At 38.6% G+C, this 23,474-nt stretch overlaps 1 protein-coding gene across 2 annotated transcripts in view; it reads right to left on the bottom strand.

The window, feature by feature from the left end:
* The window catches only part of SMYD3 (SET and MYND domain containing 3), a 439,441-nt gene extending 415,980 nt beyond the window's left edge, over positions 1-23,461 (bottom strand). For both annotated transcript variants that reach the window (XM_026082329.1, XM_026082336.1), the window contains exon 1: positions 23,238-23,461. In XM_026082329.1, the coding sequence (XP_025938114.1) occupies positions 23,238-23,401 (164 nt within the window). In that variant the 5' untranslated portion in view covers positions 23,402-23,461. The remainder of the gene's footprint in view (positions 1-23,237) is intronic.
* Positions 23,462-23,474: the final 13 nt, after the last annotated feature.

Here is a 23,474-nt window from a genome sequence, read left to right as displayed (position 1 = left end):
CCTTACCAAGACAATATATTCCACTGGTTTCTCATGAGAAAGTCCACTGATTAATAGCAGGAACATGAGAAAAAGCAAGCTAACTCCTCACGTGGTCCTAGAGGGGACGAAATCACCTCTCTCCTTGAGCGGGGCAATGCCCATACTTCAGTAAAATCATTGCAGGTGACAGTCCATGAATACAGATCACTGACAGGTATAACCACGTTTGGGAGGGCTCCCTGTAATCTCCTGAGCAACTTCACCTGTAAACTCACTGGTTTCGATTGTTCTATAGGAGAGGACAAACTCGGCGTCACCTTAGGCGATAATTCTAACTAGGTTTAAAACAAGACACATAGAAACTACCATAAAAATTCATATTCAAGACCACCTAGCTGACTCCTGGAAAAAAAGAACCACGCAACATCAGATACAGCTAAGGAAGTTATAAATCTTCAAACATGGATTAAAAAGCAGACCCAGGATAATTTGTACATCATGAAGCCTMGGTCCAACATCCAGCTGATTTAAACTCCAAGGTTTATGCCCTAATTAAGAAAAAACAAAAACAGGGTTTGCTGTGTGTTTCTTGTTTAGTATGAGCTGTGCATACAGTTTGGGATAAAACAGGAGAGCTTTGAGTTTTAACAACGTTGTGGCTGACAGAAATGAGGGGTAGAAGGAGCAGAGCGAAGCCATCAATCTCACCCTGCCTTTGGGCCACCAGCTGCTGTGGGGCAAAGAGCAGCCACGGGCCCTACCACAGTTCTGCGGCTGTAGTCGGTTACAGCCCCCACAACGACAACAACGGCCTCTTTAGACCTCCTTGCAACCATTTCCTTTGCGTAATTTCTACATTAATCTACTGCAATCAATTTTTTGAGTGTTATTCTTGAAGGCCAGCAGAAAGTTTCAGTTATCTGAGGATACTGCAGCCCAGCTGCTGAGATGGAGCAAGCAGGCAGGCACACGGCCTACGTTCACCTCATCGACTGCACCACTTCCCAAGCATTTCTGGATGCAATTACGGACAACTGGAAATTGCTGCAGCGAGCCACAACCGATGCAATGTTCCCACTGCTCTTCTGAAAGACAGGCTGCAGAATTAACCTTCCTCTGCCCGTCACACAACCCTGAAATGATATAGCACATTGGAACAGCACAACTGACACGCAAGCTGTAGTCCTGTGGCTTGCAATTAAAATATACATGGGTTTCAGGAGGGGTTTTTGTGCATTTTTAAGGCAGATCTTTAAAGGACACAGGAAGCAGATGGAAGAACAATATAGCAGGAGCTCAATAATGTATTCTACCCCTCCCCCCTCCTTTTTTTTTAAAAACAGGATTTGATGTGGGATGCCACCAGGCAACGTGTTGCAGGGGCAATTCTGATGGCTTCCCAGGGCACAGCATCCCACTGCTTCATGAAATCAGTCAGTTCTCTGGGCAGTGAGGAAAAGAGCACATCTGCCCACTACAGAGGCAAACAGTGACAGCGGTTCACTGTTTCTCACATTACACCGAATCAGATCTTTATTTCACTCTTCTGTTCCCTCCACAACATTACCTTAAGAAGCCAGATATGTTTTCTTTTAAAAATATATTTCATTTTGTTCAAACACAAGATTGCTTTTGCATTGTTTTGACCTAATTTCTACTACACTTGCAGAACGTTACTAACAAAAGCTGAATAGTACTCTACCCCTTATAACTTATTAGTTAATCTTACATTTTCTTCACCAGAATTTATTACTGTTTTCTTGTTTTTCAGCAGTACAGGATTTGTTTCTTGTTACCATAGAAGAGCTGAAGAAGATCTGATGTCAAGTTGCCTCTTATTTCATGACACAAAATAGTTTGAGGAAAATATAATTGCAGTATTAAAAATAGTCTTGAAATGCAAAACCAAAACTAAAGAAAAACCTCTATCATTCTCTATGGCATGCTAGTGATTTTTCTGCCATCTCATATATATACAACCATGAAGAAAAAACATCTTTTAACTAGAAACAATGCTGAATTGACTTTGACAGAAGTTAAGACAGAATTCTTGTAAAGTTTAACTCCCTTAAAATACATACACATGCAAAAGAGATCTGTCAACAGAAGGAAAAACAGCTGGCAAAGTCTTTTTTTAATCAAATAAATCTTTCTTCCTGCAAGCGTATGTCACATGATCAGATTACTTTTCCACTATAGTGTATATGCTTTAAATTAATTCTGAACCATCAAAACCATTTCACAGAAAATCCTATGATCTCAGAAACAATTACATAGAGATGAATGATGTAAAACATTCAGTTATTCATAGCAACTACAGCTGATATATACAGATTTTATGCACAGCCTGTTACAACTGAATGTGGAAGACTGCAATACCACCTGAAATTTTTTTTAATAAAATCCAAAATGGAGATTTTTTTTTTTCCAAGAACACTTGTTATTCCATGTAATAACAGATGCTGTAATTTTATATTCAGTACCATATTTTCAAGAGGGAGTTTTCTGAAGCAGAATCTGCACAGCCTCTGACTGGCACAGAAGCAATACTCTAGGTATCTTTTTTCAGAGCCTGACTCAGCCTTTATATTTTCTGTTCTTCAGAGTCATTTCGTTTCTCATTAGCAATTTCATTTCTTGGCTGGCAGGGTAATCATCAAGAGCATCAAGTATCAATGGTCAGAGCAAGTAAATAATTATTTCTTAGGCATACAAACATAGATGCCTCATCTTTAGATTAGAGCTTGTGCCTACAGGATTAAGGTTTTACCTAGGGTTTCAAATACTTTAGCACTGTAAATGAGAGACTAGTTCCCGTTTTAAGACCTCTGAGCATCTTCTGACATAGTGACCCAAATTCTTTGTTCCTATTATGCTAGACCATTCCCCATAAAATAGACCTATCATTTGAAAATAACTTTATATTTCTACGTTGATCACGCTTCCTAGCGTGCTAGAATAACTGTGAGCACTGAGACTATGTTTACATCTGGGAGAGTTCAATACAACATAAGCCCAAGAATAATGAAAGAAATTCAGCTGTAGCAAGATGTGTGCAAATAAGATGTGCGCAACTAAAACACTGGAAACTGTACTCACTACATACAAACAGAAAAAGCACAACTGGTCAGAAATACAGTCTCTACATGAAGAAATAACTTTGGATTGATCCAAATCAGAAATTTACTAACACTTAGTGTCAAATTCAAGGATTCAAAACAATCTCTACCATTCCTTCTGATTGCTTCACTGTAAGGAAGGCTTTAAAGGGTTTTTTTGTTTGGTTGTTAAACCCAGAGGGGCTGTTCGGCAGAAGAGAGTCAGTCACCCAGTTTAAAGTTGGATCCCATCACACGATGGGAATCAATCATGAGGAATGAACACAGTCATACATGAGATTTAAATACCACTGCAATATTACTAAAAAACATCAGCAGTAAGAAAAGGTAACTCTGTCCTCAAAATCCTCAGCTGCCATTGGGGGGGGGGGGGAACACCACACCAACCAAAGCAACAGCATAGTTTCTATATTATATCTAGAACTGAGGTCACTGTGAGAGGACAAGGACACAGATGAGACTTTGGTTACTTCAATTCAATCACCAGAGGTGGGAGATTTTCTATTACTCTAATACAGGACCAGATGTTAACAATTAGTAAGAGTCTGTAGAGCAGAGGGCTGACACTCCTAAAGCCACATGGGAACATACTTTATTGATGGTGACTTTGGGAACGTAAGTGGAGTTTTCCCACAGGCTTTAACCAACAAGGAAGATCATATTCTAATCCACAGCATATCGCAGACTTAACCTGTCTCACTGCCAAAACAGCTTTATAAGAAAAGCTAGCTAAGGCAGCTCATTACAGGAGAATTGATAGTTATTTCCATTTTCCTCTCCCCTTTATAACGCAGATTTTTTTTAGCCTAGACTCAAGCACAATATAAACATCACACAAGATGAAGATTTAGTAAGCGCATGAAGACACCTTGGTTTTAGTAGGCTCTCAAAAATGGAAAACACTTTGCTAATTAAACTTCTACTTTGATAGAAACAAAGACACATTCCTCTACCTCTTCTGCACATCAAAGAAAGTCTTAAAATGCTACTGGCAGTCCAGCTCAGCTTACAGAGGACACCAGGTTCTCTGTGTCTTTATAGATCTACAAGAGATCTATGCGAGGCAGTATTTGTAAACACACTTCATTGTGTCTACATGACTTTGATGCCAGAGGCCTTTCTATAAAAGCTTAAAAACTTCTATCAGTCCTTCCTTTGGAAGCCACATGGCTTACCTGGGCATCATGCACAACTTTAGTAAGAGAGCACTATAATGCCAGGATGAGACAGACAGACAGAGTCACCCCTCTGCTAGTGCTCAAAGGAGAGGGCAGATCTACTCCAACCTCAACCCGCCACTGACCTCCCTCTGGAAACAACGTTAGCAGGAATAGAATATTTTTTCATTTTCTGGATTAGCAAGTTCTAGCAGTATTTTTATATGCCCCCAGACTTTTTTTTTTTTTTTTTTTTTTAAACATAAACGCTCTTTTCACTTCAACTAAGATGTGATTGGTAAAACTTTAACAAAACACTTGGGGGTGGGGGGAGGTCCTGAAGATAAGGACATAACCTATTCCATAACTGAAGACGTCTCAACATTTGAATAGTTAACACACAAACGTTCAGAGGAACACAGTAGTGTCTTTTGGTACCAAAAGGTATCCATATCTCTTTGCATCACAAAACGTTATACAGAATAGTTCTTAAGAACAGAACAAAAAAAATACACCTTTCTTGTATATGCACAGTACAGAAATTAGCCTTTAAAACTAAAGCTTCATTTTCAAACATTTAAATTCAAATGCAGAGACCACCTTTTAATCAAAAATAAGCAACTTTGGCAAAAGAACTGCTTAATAACCCTACGATTCTGAAAAATGCCATAGGCTTACTGTTTCAGATCCTCTGTAAATAATGAGGAGGAAAAATTTATGAGGGAAGTGCAAAAGGTTAAATAAAAATTGCAATAGCACAATATACAGAGATTTAAAGGATTTATTGTGCTTGTACCAGGCTTGTGAAATTCACAAAATTTCCACCAGCGCTGTAACAGGTGTTCTAAATTCTCATGTACTCTGAAGTATAATTTGCTAATTCCCCAGAAACTTGAGTTCAAATTATGCTTAGGTCACAAATGAAATTAAAGAGTTCAGTCCTACAAGAGCATAAATCTCCTGCCCCTTATGTCCAATCCCCATTTACTTCAACAGGGGTGGATACATCTACACACCTTATAAGCTCAGACCTTGCATTTGCAAAGAAAGAAGTGCTACAAACTTAACGCTCACTAAAAATCTATTTACAGCTGCAAAAATATCTACAAAATAGAGCATAACTTCAAATTTCCGACTAGCTAAGGCATGCTGAAGATGTCAATCAAAACTACTGTTGTAGAGCACCAGCTCCTGTTGCCTTGGTAAGAAACATGTACCTGCACTCTGGCTGCTTTTTTTTTTTAAAAGAAGTGGTGAATTTAACTTTGTTAGTTTTCACTTGCTTATGTTGTTGCTAGACATTTTGCAAGTGGGCAGAGAGACTTCATTTGTTATTTCACCTTTATTTTGTGAGCTTTTATTTATCTGTACATATAGTTAATATAAATTCTAGAAATAAATATATTTATATATTTTATTTTTAATATATATATAAAAACATATACATGAACAGAAATTCAACACCTATCAAGAAAGATGAAGTTGTTCTATCCAAGTCTTAGGTCTTGCAGACCTAAGTAATGGATCAGTCACTATCTGAGGAAAACTCAACAAAACAAAACAAAACACCCAAAACAAAAACCAAACAAACAAGCAAGCCACACACAATAAGATTATTTCTTCTCTAGAGAAACTGTAATTGAAACCTGGATTACTACACTTGCAATTATGGAAACATTAGACCTTGCATCAAGAACTGTGCTACTTTAACAGCTTTTTCTTAAACCATAACAGTGCCTAAAGAGCTGTCTGCTAATTGGACAGGTCATTTCAATATTTGCACAATAGCAAATTAACCATATACTAACACCTGTGGAATGCTTTTCTCTTCCCAGATACAGTTCATTTGTAGTCTGCATTTCTGATGCAATTAAAAATACTCGATAGTTCAAAAACTAGAACCTTAGAAACCATAAAGTCTTCTCCATACAAAGGGAAAAGAACTTCTGCAGTATCATGAGTTTCTGTAGATTTGACACATGCATAATGCAAATCAGAAATTAAGCAAAATTAAACTCGATGGCTTCAGWGCAAGTTCAGTAGAAAAGTGAGAACTACATACGAGAGTATTTTCAACTGATTTGCCATTCATATCCTTGAGAGCTAGTTTCTAACATATTATGTACATTCACGACATGTTGTTATGCCCTATTTGAATATTGTTTCTTTGCCTGGCATTGATGTAGCATCTTTTCAGTGAAATCGAGCATGCAATTAAACAACTTGAGAGCGCCATTACACTGTTTTAGACCCATTAACTTTCTTAATGTTGAGTATCTGAAAGGGAGTTTAGTGGAAAAGTGAGCAAGACAAAACAAGCCAGAAATTGTTGCTTAGAAGTCAAACAGAATGTTGTTTTTATCTGACATAAGTTTTTTTTTCCCCCTAGCTAATCCTTTTGTTATGCTAATTCTAGAAATAAAACAGAGGTGGTTTCTCCACAGACATGTTGACTTAAAAATCACATTATTTAAGTAGGCATTTTCTTGCTTATATCAGAGATGATACCTTTTCTAACTTATAATTGGAAATGAAATGTAAAAAAAAAAAAAAAAAAGCCATTCTCATTCTTTCTATTTTTTTTTTTTTTTTTAAATTTTAGCCATCTTAGCCTTTGTTGATTATGTTCCCAGTTTAAAAACAAAATAATCTCGCCTAATGAAAAACATTTAAATGTTGGAAAACATACAGAAGTCACTCTGGAAATAAACGCATGTCTGCTTCTATCTTCATAGCAGCACACAACTCGGCAGCAACACTGCCGAGTGTCATGTGGTGAAATTTTTTTCTTCCACTTAAACCTATTGTTTCACATGCATTTATTGTGAAACAGTCCACAGAAGAACAGTTTTAATAAGCTCTACCACAGTCATTTCCATTTATTCTCTCTTCAAACTCTGTCCACCCCCTTGAGCATTTGAAACACAGCAGCCYCAGAGCAGCGCAGCCTTCCTGAGCTCCCTCTGGCCTGTGGCACAAGTGAGATATGGATACTCTTGCGGGGCGAGCATTACTTTTAAAATATTTTGCTGAAATAGGCCCAGGAATTAAACCACATAACGTGAAAACATCACTCCTCGCTGACAGTGCTAAAGAAGCTACGATCACAAACATACATTTAAGTTACTGTAGATATAAAATGAGACTCATCTTTCTGTTGACGAGGCTTTGTCAACACAGTTATGCCGAATAGATGAAAAGCCTAATGGGAAGCCGGAAAAAAATAGTTTAAGTTTACTACAGTGTTGTTCAAGCAACTGCTATGACATTTTTATATGAAGGTTTCCCCACCGAGCCTGATAGTGAAGCCATTACTGTACAAAATTGTGGTTAAATCTCATCAAGCTACAAACTGATTTTAGGGCCTACTTCCAACATTAAGTTGAATTACCTTTGCAGTAGGTAGCGTCCGCAGTAACCTTATTGATGTAATAAACTGATTTCATCAAATGTGTACCATAGAATTTCTTAAATGTATCCTCAGTAACTCAAAAAATAAAATCCAATACAAGAAGAAGGAATTAATGGATTTTTTTATTTTAAATTTAAGGTAACCTTAGTTTGAAAATAACTTTTCAAAAATAAGAACTGAATTATTTAGAGACTGTTAAAACATTTAGTCTTTCCCAAAATAATTTTCTATTTATTTCATCTATAAAATAAGTTTAAGAGAACATACTGGTCTTCCAGTTAAAATTAGCACAGCTCTTTTTATTGTGTAAGAAGCATACATACATATAAAAATATAACACAAACGAACAAAAAAAAAAAAGCTTTTCTGAAAATTACTAGTTCCAACAGATGAGTTTAAAAATATAAAAACCTTGTTCTGACCTCTTTAGAAGTTCTGCCAGGAGACAATTACAAGACCGAGTCCACATAGATTTTCTTTTTCCTGGTTGCGAGCTCACATCCACAGCAGCAGTAAACAAGCTGTGTACACATCAAGGATGAACTCGACTTCATAGGAACAAGCCCAGGAGAAACTAGAGGTCATTTATTTCCACTAGTCGGAACAAATATAAAGGACTCGTCACAAGATAAAGGCAAAATACCTGCTCTGCTAAAAGCTACCATGGCAAAACTGCAAACATTTCTAAGCTGAGAAAAGTTTCTAACCTCATTTGCTAACGGGACAGGAGGGCAGGGGAGGAGGAGGTTTCCATTTTGGATGCTTGGGGGAAAGCACAGTCTAGGATGACATGACTAAACCTACAGCGATTGATTAGACATTGTCTGAAGGCAAAAAATTCTACACAATGATATTATGCATGCATTACAGTTTGTAGCTGAGCTATTATATACTGATAACCATTCATTAACTTCAGAGTGTAACAGACACCTGGCAGGCTATTTCATGCCTCAAAGAATTTACAGCAAAAGGGAGAGAGGGAGATGTACAATGCAGGTGATTTTGTATCTGGAAAATAAAATGAATAATTAAAAATTTTGTTACCTTCTGGCTGTAAAATGGATCGACATTGAGATGTCCCAACAAATGCAGATTTTAAAACAGACGCCAAATCCTTGTGTGCTATTGAGCAGAAAAGCAAGCATAATCTTTCAATTAATAACAACTACTAGTGGAATATTTTCTAGTACAAATGAATTTTATAATTAAAATCTATATGAACACATGAGAATGAGTACCACATACATGCTTCACAAGCAGCCCTACCTACACGGGTCATAAAATAATACGTGTACAGACAGTTACAGCTTTTAAGACTCCATAGCGGAAGGTTAAAAAGATGTGAAAATTAAAAATTAATATGCCTACAATACAGTTGTTCTAAACAGACAAATTCCCAAAGTTAAAATTCCCATGGGGATCTCTAAGTAAGGACACAGAATTTGGCTCCATAATTATTTCTGAAGCATTTGGGAGTCCTGTAAATTATTTCATCTGGTCCAAAGCAAGAATTATACAGGGAGGAAAGCTGGAGGGAAAAAGGAAAGTGGCTGGAATCTTACAATAGCTCCCCCTCCCCCAAAACAGAAAGACAGATATCACTATATATTGCGCATATGAAACACTGACATTGCTGTGAGCTACCTGTTCAAAGGTGAAACACATCCTCTAATAATTCAGTTCCTCCTGAGTTCAGGACCAAGCTGATAGGCTAAAAACTCAACTTTGAAACAGGATATTCAAAATCTTGGCTAATCTTCTGGTTACTCAGTACTGATCATTATACCTACACGCTCAGTGTAACAACAGTTAAGTGCAACAACCCTGATGCTACCGTACAACCAGCCCCAGACTCTCCAGCTAAATGCCTAGTTTTTAGTTTTTGTGCTTCCAGCCCATGGTTGTCTTGGACAAATACAAATGTCCAGCTTTCTCATGTCCAGCCCCATAGCCAACTCTCTCTACATCAGTTTGCATACAAGCTCTTAGAGAACTGTTCCAATAAGAAATCCTGTTCATTTAAAATGCTTTTATCCTCTCCTTAAGGTGCCTCTCAACTTCAGTAAATTCATGTCTTGAACAGAAAATATGACACTCTTTCCAGACCTGTATTTTCTGCTTCCCCCTCATTCTTTTTAAATGCTCCCATGAGTCACAGAGGGGCCATGGCCTTGTCAGACTGGTAGCTCTCCAAGGAGAATAAGGTGTGCAGGGATCGCCTTGCAGAAGCTCTCTGCTTGAGATTTTTACACATACATGCAAAATGAGAAAGTATGTTTCATAACCCTTCAGTAAGCATACCATACATATGTTGCTACTTTAGCTTCCATCTGCTAAAGTGTCACTTGGAGTTGGTAAGTGATTAGTCTCACAGTATCATCTGTGGCAGACCAATATTTTTTAGAAAAATGACAGATTCTTCCTTTATGACCGGCTTTTTTTTCCCCAAAAAATACCTAATATCCTTTCTGCTCAGAGCAGCTCTGGAGGTTACCTCTACTGAACCCATCTCAGGTAAACAATTTTTCAGGCTGACATTTTCTTTAGCCTGTTGTAATTTAGATTCCACTGGCCCCTTTTGTATTCTTCTATGGTATCAGTTAAGCATCTTCTCTACACATGCACTTTTTTCTTGGCCTAAGGACAAGCAGGTTTCACAGCTCTGGTAGCTGGAAGGAACCATTATATGTTCTAACATAGTAATATTCYGACCTGGCAAATTGCACAAGCCATAAAATTTCACAAAGCAAAGCTTTTAGTTCTGGCTGAATTAGGACACATTTTAGCAATTTTAAAAAGCTCTGTTAATTCTAAATGTATGTATAAAACTGTTGGTGTTGGACTTTTTCATATTCATACTATTAAACAAATTTACAGCAGATATGCCTTCCGCTGCCTATAATCATTGCTCAAGACGTTCAAGCGGGCTACAGGCCAAGTATTGCCCTCTAGGAAATATACAAACGTATATTAAAATATTTTCTATTTTATACATTATCAGCAACTTCTAAACATATGTGTCAATGCAGTAAGCTTCATACATCTCAGATAGATGAGCAATGGAAGACCTTATTCAAATCCAGGGGAAGCCAGTGACAAAACAAGGACTTTAATCCTCCAACTATGTATCTAAACTCCAGGAGTTCCTCATACATGCATTAAAATTTACCTACCAGCTGAGAATATCTTCAGCTTTATACACAAGCAGGACATAAATTAAAAAGTAAGTGAGTGCTGCCATTCTTCACTTTGATTGACCCTGTATTCTAGGTTCTGTTCTGAACATCTGGACCCAAGAGGGTACAGATGCTCTATAAAGGCTTCGTCTGGTGGCAGAAAGCAAGGAAAATGACAACTGATCCTTACAAGTGAGAAATCTTACAATAGCCTCTTCAGATAAAAAAAAAAAACATTAAACCAAGTAAAATGACATTTAATATTGCAAAGGGAATTTCTATAAAGATGGCAAACAGGAAAAAAAAAGGTAAGTGCTTCCTGTAACGCAGAATAAAACACCATAAAAATAAAACTACTTAAATCCCAGTAACTTCCCAATCAGTGAGAAGTTAGTGGAATATTTATTTCAGCAAAAACACACACACCACCACCTAGGGCCATTAAGAGACAGCAAAATCCACATATGAGCAATATGCTGACTGCATGACTAATGAAATGCTAGACATCCATTAGCTAGAAGTGACAAGAATAACTTCTTGCTGTAACTGGGCTGCAAAATAAGAACCTTTATAACTATCTTGCTATTATTATGCTTAATATGCGTTGCTCTTTTTGGTGCCAATTAGCACAATTCATCTATTGCCTCAAACAAGGAAAGTGACATTCTTAAATTAAGAGATACTATTCTGTACTTATTTTGGGGAATAAAACCAAAACTACAGAAAAGCCCCATAATTCTTTAGTATTTCATCTAAAATAAAATCTACATTYTATTGCTATATCTGTTTTACAGTTGATGTCATATGTATCTTAAGGAGATTATTGCTCAGATTTTTCCCCCCCCCAGGCAAAAATTTCAGATATCTATCATCACATTGTTGAGTTTCATACAGTATTTTAAAAAATTTGTTTCCATAGCTATTCCATCTGTTGTACATCAATCTCAACTAAATGAGACAGTTTTAGTATAACAAGTGAATAAAGATTTTAAATAACTGAGTAGCCAGTCCCATTTGCTAAAACAACAGACACTTATGAACCTGTATCTCTGAAGAGATATATGAAGTGAATTTCTGTGCCACTTTTTTTTTTTAAGGTTTTAGTTCATCTCTGTGTTTTCAGAAATCTGGACTTAAATACCTTCAACAGCTGGAGGACTAGGAGTCAATGCACCACAGAAACCAAGGCAAGCTATATAAAGCAGAGACTATTGCACATGGTATAAGATGAGAAAGGCTTGTACCAGGCTAGTGCACTGCAATTTAAAAACAACAACAACAACAACAACAACAAAAAACCCACACACTCTGGATCCAGATATTTTGAACATCGTGCAAGTTTTGGTGTCAGTCTCTGCTTTATATAGCTTGCTTTGGTTTCTGTGGTTCCTAGCACCATCATCTGCAAAGTAGTTCCTGAATTCACCTCTCGCACACAGACAATATAAAAATGCCTCAAGAACATGCAGAAGAAAATGTGAGGAAGGGCAAACTGCGATGAAATGGGGGAGACAAAATTTTTCAGATACACTTTTATATGCAGCAAGTGTCCCTCAATAAATCACTTATCTCTGGAGCTCCAAGTGCTATTGCTGTGACACTGAACAGCAGCCAGGCCACAGCAGGGAGAGGAAGAGGACCTGTACTTTGCTCTATCAGGGATAAGGCTGTCGCATTTTAAAAGAGGACAAACAACTGCTTCAGACACAGAAGTGCAACATATCCACAGACAAGCAAACACACTGTAGCTTCAGCAAGGCAGAGCCAGCCAATCATTTTATATGGATCAAGGACCATAGTAACAATTCTCACCGGGGAAGTAGTTTTCACTTTCCTTATACTCCCTTCCCCTTCTTCACCCACTTCAAGCTAAGGTACCAGGCAGGGGGGACACATTACTGTATAAAGCATTAAATTTAATCCCTTTTAGCTTTGTAGAAATTATACCCTGCAGTTCTTTCAGAGCTATTCAATGAATTTCTTACTAACCCAATGAGAAAGTCTTTTGCTTCAGGTTTTGAGAAAAACAGTCTCACAAAATTTCTCTCCATACTAGTACATTACATCTTTCCAGCATTCCTTTCTAGAAGTTTGCTTCCAAAGGCAAACTGTCTCTCCACCGTGATATCTGGAAACACTGCACTTGATAAGTATATTGTTATTAAAAAAGTACTACTGCTATAAAACACAACTTAGGAGTCCAAAAAAATAGCAAGATGGCACTATAGTTTGAATCTTTATGTTCAAGTGACCTGCTTTCAAGCTTTTCTTCACAAATAAAAGAAAGCAAGTTTCTGGCCTTCAATAAGTGTGGAATACATTGAACAAAGATTTTGTGCAGRTAACATATACATAGTTTTATTTCACACTCAACATTTTCCATGAGGCTAATATCTTTCTTCTTTCAGGACCATGCTTCACCAAAAATCTTGTCTAAATTTCTTTCCCCTATTTTACCATTATCCTTCCCACTGGCAAGAATGTCCCTGCCACAGAAATTGTCTTTTCAGATCACTAGCACACCTTCTTAACAGTTGAATGAGCCAGACATTATTCATATGAATTTTTTTAAAGGGCTTATAATTGATACAAGTGTTTTTTCTGCCTCTTCTTTCTCAGTGATTACCTTTTGTCCCTTCTCTGCATTCCTGCATCGCACCCACTCCTAATCATGCCCTTTTAAGAAGTTATCAACACACTCCTCTGCTTTTTCCTTCCAGTGCTGACAACCAGACTACGTGTGCAGCACACTAAACCTGCATGAACGCTCAGGCAAGCCTTCTGCCAGGGAAGTCAGAAGTTGCATTTCCTATCTATTGACTGCAGGATTCAGGTGTTACAATACACAAGGGTCAAGAAAATAGCTAACTTCAAAAACTATTTATCCTTTAACTCCATTTAAGCTTGAACAATCAAGCTAATAACAGAATGGATTCTGAGCTGAGGGTGGCTAGTAGTTAACATGATAAACAGGAAAGTTAAATATTTTATGAACAAATGATTATGGCTTGAGTTAGCATAGGAATTATGCTCTGGTGATCAACTAATTTTCCACTTGGCTCTTTCTCCACAGTCATCAGGACACCATTGGGCAAGAATCAAAATTTTACCTTGGGTCTCTACAAAAACCTGTTCAGCTGCAGAGGCGCACAGTGAGAATTATGATTACGGAAGTTAAGCACACCCCTTTAAATCAGTACAATCTGTCATAAAAATAAAATAAAGTCAGCAGAAACAAGAAAACTCAGGACTCGCCTACATAACCAAGACATTAGTAAGCCAAAACCAGGATTTTCTTTGTGGCAAGAAACAACTGAAAACTTCTGTAGAGTTCCTTCTACTAAACTGAAGCTAACAGTAGAAAATGCTTCTGGGGAATAAAACAAGGAAATATTATATCACACATCAGATAAGCAGCAAAGCTGGCAAAGGGGAAGCAAAGGGATCATACTGTAAGGACAGCAAAGACTTGGGGGACTGTTAAGAATAACCTCCCCATTCAGCAGCTTCTAGCTATCATATCAGGTAGGCTGTCACACGGATCCATATCCAGAATTTTACATTTTTCTATTAAATCTTCTTTTCACAGAATCACAGAGTAGTTGAGGTTGGAAGGGACTCTAGGGATCATCTGGTTCAACCCTCCTGCTCCAAACAGGGTAAACTGCAGCAGGTTACTCAGGACTGTGTCCAGTCAGGTTTTGGATATCTCCAAGAACAACACTTTTGCTTCTCTCTTCTCAAAACCAAATGTACCGGGACAAGTCATTCTTCTGTTTTCTTTTGCACAGTCTCTGGTCTCCCCTGAGCCATCAAAAGTAACAGGAAAGCAGTATTATTTTGTGTGTGTGTGTGTGTGTGTGTGTGTRTAYAYWWTATATATATATAYACACACATATATACATATACATATATATACATATACATACATATATATAATGTATGCAGAATATGAAATCCAAAATAAATAGAAGTGCCCCTCTGATCAAGATATACCAGCTCAGGTAAAAAGCTAGAAGCCAGTTAGAGGAACTTTAAATTTGTATTTATTTTAAAAGAATGAGTAAAAATGCCAGATAGTTTCAACCGGACACGTCCCGTTCTGACTACTGCATCATCTTTCTCCCACAGCATCCATATACTTTTCCAACTTGCCTGCCATTCCTAGTTTTCAACTCTTCCATTAGGTCCCTCTTTTAAATTTCATTATTTCAACTTCCATATAGCCCCCATTTTAAGTTCATTCAACAGGCCATAAAGAAAAAACACAGAAGGAGAGAATACCAAGACATCCTCCCACGGTATCTAGACATCAACAATATCACACTACTTTGGAGGCCCTTCATAGAAGCACTTTCCCACTTTCCTCCATGTTACACCAGTGCCACAGATCAATGACCCTGACCTAAGTCCATAATGCTATCCTCTCTCTTAAACCTYCCTCGGGACAGGGATCAAGAGGATACATGGCTAGACAATACTAGGGAAATTGTGGATGCTCTTCTAATTGGTAACTTCTCAAGCACCTGAGCTAACAACGCCTGGTTTCCGCACTGTGCTGTATTTTGTGGTCAAATGACTTTCACTGTCTGAGGAAATGCAAGCTCTGGCTGAAGCCTGTCCTGCAACAGAGGCATTTGTAATGTCTCCCACATCATGGTGGGACAATAAGGTGTCTAACAAGGATTAGCTCTTCTGGTACCAATTCTCTCAGGACATTTATTGGGTCTTTTTCTTCTACACGGCCACTTATTTTCATTAAGCTTCTAGGACGCTAACCTACTTTGAACCCCCGCCTCCATTAAACTTTCATGAATTAACCAATAGTTTCAAAACATGAGTAGGTGGGGTGGACAGACATGACAAGAATTCTGTAATCTTCACCTATATTATTTTTAACAGTTCAAAATAATTGTTGCATCTGGTTATGATCAAGACTGTAGGTGTTTCAAGAGAGAACAATACCACCCCATGTACTATACAGCCAAAAGCACAGAGCGGCCTTTGAGTACAATTACAATGGAGGTTATCACTAACAACAAATTCCAATGCCTGTGGACAGGATATCATTAGTAGTTCTTAAATTATTTAAATTTTTAAAAAATGCTCTAATGCAGTGTAAAACTTCCAGTGTCTTGTGCAAAATGGAGAGGAAAAAAAAAACACTCTCAGGAGATAGCTGAAACTAATTTTGTCACTACATATTATATTAGCTAGAAGTTATCCACTTTTTAATCACTTATGTTTTCCCTCATAGCACTAATTTTAATTTTGTACTTGCACAATTATAATTTACCCAAAGAAAATTAATACTAAAGATAATCCAGTTCACAAACTTATTTTGGTGTCTTTATCATTTACCATGTGCAGATAATCTTCCTGTGGTGCACATCAGTTTTTAAAAAACAGTAATGTTATGGGCTATAGTATGCAGAGAAAAAAATATATAACATCAGGTATGGATTTCAGATACATAATAAAGCCTAAATTTAGATTTACCAGAAGACCGCAACTCAAATTGTCAGTCACAGCTTGACAAGACAACAATTTTGCAATAATACCTTTCAGATTACAGATCAGTATCAGCCTGGGCAATTGTAATTGCAGAATCACAACAGGGTAAGATCTTACCGACTTTTAAAGCATGTCTAAGCTTAAATTTTCCTTTTTCATAAACAACAGACACAGCAAATAAACAGTTGACCTGGGAGAAATTATTTTCAAGAATGCCTGTCCTTTTCCCATTTCTACTCTTATACTATAACAGGAGCAAAACCAGATTGGCAGCAGAAGGCATTAGCAGCAGCCTCGAGACTGCAAAGCAGGGCAGGAAGGGAAAAAGGACACAGGCAAGGGCATTGCACTTCTGCCTAAATCAAGGCCAAAGAACCTGAAGGGGTAGGGAGGAGTACTACCCAAAAGGAAAAGAGAGGGTTTACATCAGACTTTCCATTCCCAAARCAAACCTACCAAGCGATAGTGCTAATAGGGACACAGAAAATTCTCTGGCCACCCAAGAGGGTGCTGTGAGGGAGGCAACAAACAAAATCAGAGGGCAGGCCCTGAGAACTTAGGAATCCTATCCTAAACACCAAATCTTCCTCCTTCTCCACCTTTCACCTGCCTCTCAGCAGAAGAAAAGGAAGGTGGAGTCTGTAAACATGATTTCTAATATAGGCTTTATCCCTCTTGACCAGATGGTTTATAGCCTTTTCTGGAAGAGATCCTGCGGGACAGCACAGCTGACAGCCCGTTCTCTTCACTCTTGCAGAAGATTTCCTTGGCCACATGTGACAGCAGCATAGAAGCCATGTCACATACTGCTCCAGGTCGCATTAGGACAGAAACAAGCATTTCCATTTTTCTCTTTTTAAGGTTACTTCATCCTCTACTATCACAGCAAGAAGACATTATGGAGGGAGTATATTCTTAAAAAAAAAAGTTACTTTTTTTTTTTTAGGGTATTAGTTGCTCAGCTACAGATAAAAGCATTTCTCTTATTGGCGTTGTGTGATTTCTCAGGACTTGGGAAATATTCTGATACATCTACAATGAACCTGAACTCTGATACTTTACATAGCTCATATCTCACATATAATTTTGTTTTGCATCCTTTGCGGTTACTACACATAACAAGAGATGCATCAAGAGACAACAGCATTGCAATTCCATTCTAAATTATGGGTTAGATGTACTAAAAGAAGTTATAGCATGTAATTCCCAGGATTATCCTACCTCGGAAGCACAAAAACATAACTAATCCTAATAGTCATGCTGCTTCTACAGTAAAATTATCRCTAATCAAACATAATTTGTTTATACTCCTCTACTTCATATGAGGTTATACATCTTTAAAGCTACTGGAAACCTGCTTGGAGGTCTATCATTGAAACAACATAAAAAACACACCATACATCTTGCATGYTAAATGCATTATTGCCAACAAACTCAAACACGACAGGGTATCAAGTCAGGTTAACAACTTTTAATTCATTGCGCGATATGGCAGATTATTTTTTTTTAAACAATTTTAAATAATTAAAAAATCCCTTCTGTTATTCCAGTCTATTAACAATCCTGAAAATACAGCAGTCTACATAAGAAGGCTTTTTATATAAACAAACTTTAAATGGGGACTTTTTATTGTTTAATATGTAAAAAATTATGATTGTAATACTTAATGATCTTCATCTGATGAGAAATCATGAAAAGCTGTCAGATGAAGAATGTATCATCTAATACTAATTCCCTACATTTCAGTATTCCTATGGAACAAAATACAAACATACCAGCAACACCTAAGAGCAACTAAATAGTATGTTTTCAAGAACTGCGAGTCTAGCATAGTTTTGAAGCTATCTCTATACCAAATAGCACTAGAAGTATTTTCYAGAGATAAATTTGGAGACCATGAATCCCATCCCCTCATCCATTGCTGGAGGCCTTGTGCATGCCAGGCTTCCCCCTGTGCGTGGAAAGCATGTCCCTTGGCTCACATCTCCCGACGGAGCGCTCTGCCAAAGGAAACTCTGTCTTCGGCATTTAAGGACATGTCTTAGCTCTATTAAGTGGATGATAGCTCCTCCATGGAGAAATCCCCATGGCTACAGAGCCAGAGTAACTAGCTCCTCTCCTCCTGCCCAGCTCCTGCAGTCGCCAGTGAAAGAGGTGCACCTAGAGGGTTAAGGGCTTGCAGTCGTCGGACAGAGCTGCACAAATGCAAGCCAGAGCCATGCAGATACAGAGGATCTCAACCTTCATCTCAATCTTCAATTGCAACCTTGTGACTCTCTTTCCGAACTGATCCCAGCTTCTGTGTACAATATTCTACTATGTGGTTACAATGTAATGGTATTTTTGTATCTTCAGGATGCTGTTAACCCAAGCACTCCACACTTAAACAATGGTGTGCTGACTTTCATTATGACAATTTAAAAAAAAAATACTAGCATTCAAGAGTGTGTCTACGATGAAAACACAGCAGTGAATGTAGCAGTATGTCAATTTAGCTATTTTTAAGCCAGATGAAGCACAGCAAGGACCATAAGCTTGCTACTCAGCATTTAATACTTTGTTAATTACCCAACTGTTTACCCAAATTCTTGTTTAGGTTTCACAGATTGCAGTAGCCTCTGCTGCCATAGCTAGCTTGCAACAGTCCTAAATTAGATATATTTCTCTCTCTAGATATGTTGACAGAAGTCGTATTCATTCAGAAACACTCTCATTCATACTACTTCATGTTCTGTTACTGTAGTCTGAATGGCCTCTGATCATAACCATAGACAAAACACTTGTCTATTATTTCATAGTCTATATACAACATATATTTCACAGAATCACAGAATGGTTGAGGTTGGAAGGGACCTCTGGAGATCATCTAGTCCAACCCCCCTGCTCAAGCAGGGTCACCCAGAGCTCAAATTTCTCAAATTTCATTTTTCTTAAGTGTCTCCTTCCCTTCAAGGCATAAATAGTATATAATYTGAAAATCGGCTAAGGTTACCCCTCTTTGTTACTTTCTCTGAGACCCAGATTCTAGAAAGTACTTGTTTGTTCCCAAATGTCAATCAGGATGAAGTTTTCTTGCRCTGAATTCTTGTAAAGCGCATCAAAATACAGTGCTGTGTAAAAGTACTGTGCAAGAAAACAAAAAAAAGGCACAACTGACTTCCATATTCATTCTGACTCATTCTAAATTATGGATAAGTCCTCAATTTAAAAATATAACCCTTCATCTCCTAGAATTTAATTCAAAATCTGAAAGTCAAACCAAGCTCCTGACTAAGTACTGCCATCACTACCATGAATCTTGCAGGAAATTCAATCAGCAGGGATCAATGGCTAATATAGCATTGAATACACAGAGGAAAAAAGTCTGCAAGGAATTGAGATTCCCCTTTTGGATTCACTTTTCTGACAAGGAAAACCTTTAAAAGCCAAGTAAAGATTTAAGCAGCTGAGCAAACTAAGCAACACCACCACATAAAATGGACAGTCTGATTAAAACTAGGGCTGATAAATCAGTGTGTGCAAGCAAATTTGGCAATGTTATATTTTCCTGTATTAAAAATCAATACTGATCTGGGTTCATATGTTAAATAAAGAAATAACTGGCTATATCCAGATTTTAACTGAATGTCTTTTCTGATCAACTATGTAAAAACAAATTCTAATAAACAATAAGATTTTTAAAAAGTTTAAAATAGTAACAATTAATGGCAAAAAAAAGAGCCCAAATATAAGCCTTTTCCTTTATTTTTAAAGTTTTGGGTTGAAAGTTGAGAACACTAGTGTTTTCTGATGTAATCTCTGTAATCTCATGTGACACTTGTGTCAGAATTCTAAATATGAAAACAACTCTCAGATATTCCCGCATTCATGGTACTTTGCTATTTTAAGGAAACCAAAAAAATTTCAGTCACCACATCCACTTGACTAAACTAACTGCAAATCTGGCTTCTAACCCTGGCAAGACAGTAGAAACTATAATAAAGAATAAGATCATTAAYCACCTGGATGAATAAAATCTCTGGGGAAAGAGCGCGCTCCCACGAAGGGAAAGCCATTATTTCTAACCTGCAGGAGTTCCATGAGGGCATCAGTACACAGATGGATAAAAGGCACCCAGAGGACACAACATATTTGTGTAAAGGCTAAAAAAGCTATGGAGGAAAGGTCCTTTTATAAAATGATAGCTGGTTAAGAGATATAAAGAAAAGAAAAAAAAAGGCTTAAGGGTCACTTTCCAGAACGAAGAAAGGTGACAGAACCCTCCAGGACCAGTGGTAATTTATTTTTCTCAACATCTTTATCAATGTCCTGCAGAAGGGAAAAAACAGTGAAATTCCCTACTTTACAGATGAAATGAAGCTTTCCTTACATAACTCAGTCCCCTGTTACGTAAATCTGCATTAGAGCAGAACTGCTATTGAATCCACCTTAAGAGGTACTAAAGCATGGAGAAAGGTCATATAGAGCATCTTTGGTTAACAGAAGAGGGAGAATCTTTTATGTTGCTTTCCCCAGTAAGTTTCTTGGAGAAAGATGCTGGCCACCCAGATCTTGCCATAACTCCACAAAAGCACAAACAGCAGGTTTTCGGCAAGTTTGAAGTACTGCTCCTAGTACTATAGATACCTCTTTAAAAAGAGAGTAAAGATGATGCAACGCAATCCCATGTCTTCTCTCAGGACATCTCTTCCATGGAAACACAAACTGCCAGCACTGCTATTCTTTATCAAAAATTATATTTCTGATCAAGTCTTCACTATGTGTCGTACTTCAGGACAGTAAATTTTTAAATTGTTACTGGGATGTAATTCAAAACAACCACACTACCTGCTATCACATTAAATCAGTTATAGCAGATAATTTTGGTCCGGCCTATTAAAAAAAAAAAATCAGGAACACATTCATCAGAATACAGAATTATCTCCAAAGTAAGAAGAAATCACAAAAGGAGAGACAGTTACCAAAAGCCACCATCTGGTCTATGTACCCCAGTAACAACGAGCAAGAGTTTTAACTGATACCAACAGCACAATAAAATGAGGAAGAGATGTTAGTATTTCTGTAAGTAGATGTACTAACTATGTATAGAAGCACTTTAAATTCACAGTAATTCACTTTAGATATGACTGCGACTACTGCATTAGCCAAGCATCTCTGAATCACAGCAGCAGTCTGCCATGAAGCAGCCTTCCCAACCCTGCTTCAAGACCTCAAACCCACACTGGAAGGGTTCAACCAAGGTTAAGTCAGCAGTAAAGCAAATCTGTGACCCCAAACCCAGTCTAGACCATGCTGCCTCTCAGCACGCAATCCAGAAGTAAAAGATTCTGCACATCATAACCCATCTTCTCGCCCACCCAACACTTCTCACACAACCAAAAGCTGCATCCTACTACACTTAGTAATAGAAGATAGGAAACAGAATTCAGTGTAGAATTACACTCTAATATAAAGCCTCAAATACTAATATCTAATAAAATTGCTAAAATGCTAAAACAATTTCAAGCATAAGACTTTTTTTTTTTGTGTTCCTGTACTGCCACCTGCTGCCACTTCAGCAGGTACTGTTTTCTTAACTTACATAGGTTAAAACACAAAAATCTGTGTGAATCTTCACATTTCTCAGCAATTTAATGAAATTTCTTGAATAAAAAGCCACTGTCTTTAATGAGGTGGATAAGAAAAGAAATCGGCTTGTACAGTCTTGATCTATAAGCTCAGTCTAGCCATAGTTCATTTTGCAATGGAAGCTAGGTTGGTGAAAAAAAATATTTTCTTAAATTAACTTTTAGCTTTTTTTAATTTAACTGGTATTGTTATTAAAAAAGGACAAACTTTCAAATGCATAACCTTTCATGATCTAGCAGTTGGTAAAACTACTACTTCTCCCAACAAACCTGGTTACATTTTTATATCCAAATACATTTCAGATTCATTCTCTTTCCAGCTTTTGCTGCACTCAGCCTGCCCTCTGAAACCTGCAATCTCTAACTAGTTGAAGTTGAAAAGGAACAGCCAACCATCACCCCAAAGCACTCGGAAGTTATGAGTCAGACTTCAAAGATATAAGATTAACTAAAAATCTTTTTTGTTGTTATTTTTCACACGCCAAGGTTAGATACAAGTGTGACCTGGGATATGCTGTCAAGCTCCTCCCTGGGAAAACAAGGATCATGTTATTATTTCTTTAAATGGGAGCCAAGAATCCCTGTAAGCACATGACAGCAGACAGTGGGAACACAAAAATAACCCAAGTTCTCCTGCAAACAGGTCTATCACAATCAGTCCTGCTGGAAAATTGCTTAGAGATGGAAGACAGATACTTTTTTTTTTTTTTTAAATAAACACAGAAAGCTACTTTGAGTCAGTCAGTTTTCACTTCTTAGGTGTTGGGGAGGAACAAAGGCGTTTGTTCAAGGCAGGTCTCAAAACCGTGTGGTTCCTCATGAGGGATAAGCACGCACCGGTGGCAGGAAGCTCGACCAGCAGATCTCGTTACGGGGCAGTGCCCGCTCTTGGGCGCGGGTGGTTTTAATCCGCACCCCTTCCCCCCYAAAACTCGTGCCTGACTCGCCGCCGCCGTCCCCGCCGCCCCCAGGCCGCGCTCGGCCACGCGGCAGGTGGCGCCCGGCGGCGTGTGGCAGCTCCCGTTTCCACCAGGCTTGCGGCCGCGTCCGCAGCAGGCGGCCGCGAAGGCGCCGGCGGGGCGGCTTCAGGCGGGATGGGGCCTCCCCGGCGCCGGGAACGGCCCCGTTCCCTCTTTCTTTCCGCGGGGAGGGCGGCAGGAAGAGCGAAGGAAACGCAACCACGAGGGCCGCTAGCCGGCGCGCCGTGCGCCACCCCGCGCACGCCCTCCCCGCGGAGAGGCGGCCGGTACCTGCGCAGGCAGCGCTCGCAGACGCCGCCCAGCTGCTCTTTGGTGACGACGTAGGCGAAGGGCTCGGCGCGGAAGAGGAGCTCTCCGGGCCGCAGCCGCCGGAGGCAGCGGAGGCCGCTGCCCTTGCCCGGGCTCGGGAACTTCTCCAGCGCCGCCGGCTCCATCGCGCCTCCCGCCCGCGGCCGCCGCGGCTGCTTCCTGCCCGGCGCTACGTGACGCAGCGGCGCCGCGGCCGCC

The sequence above is a fragment of the Apteryx rowi genome, unplaced genomic scaffold (genome assembly GCF_003343035.1).
Source record: "Apteryx rowi isolate R43461 unplaced genomic scaffold, aptRow1 scaffold_117, whole genome shotgun sequence".
Lineage (NCBI taxonomy): Eukaryota > Metazoa > Chordata > Aves > Apterygiformes > Apterygidae > Apteryx > Apteryx rowi.
The sequence above is the reverse complement of the archived record's forward strand: the minus strand, read 5'-3'. Positions and strand labels throughout refer to the sequence as shown.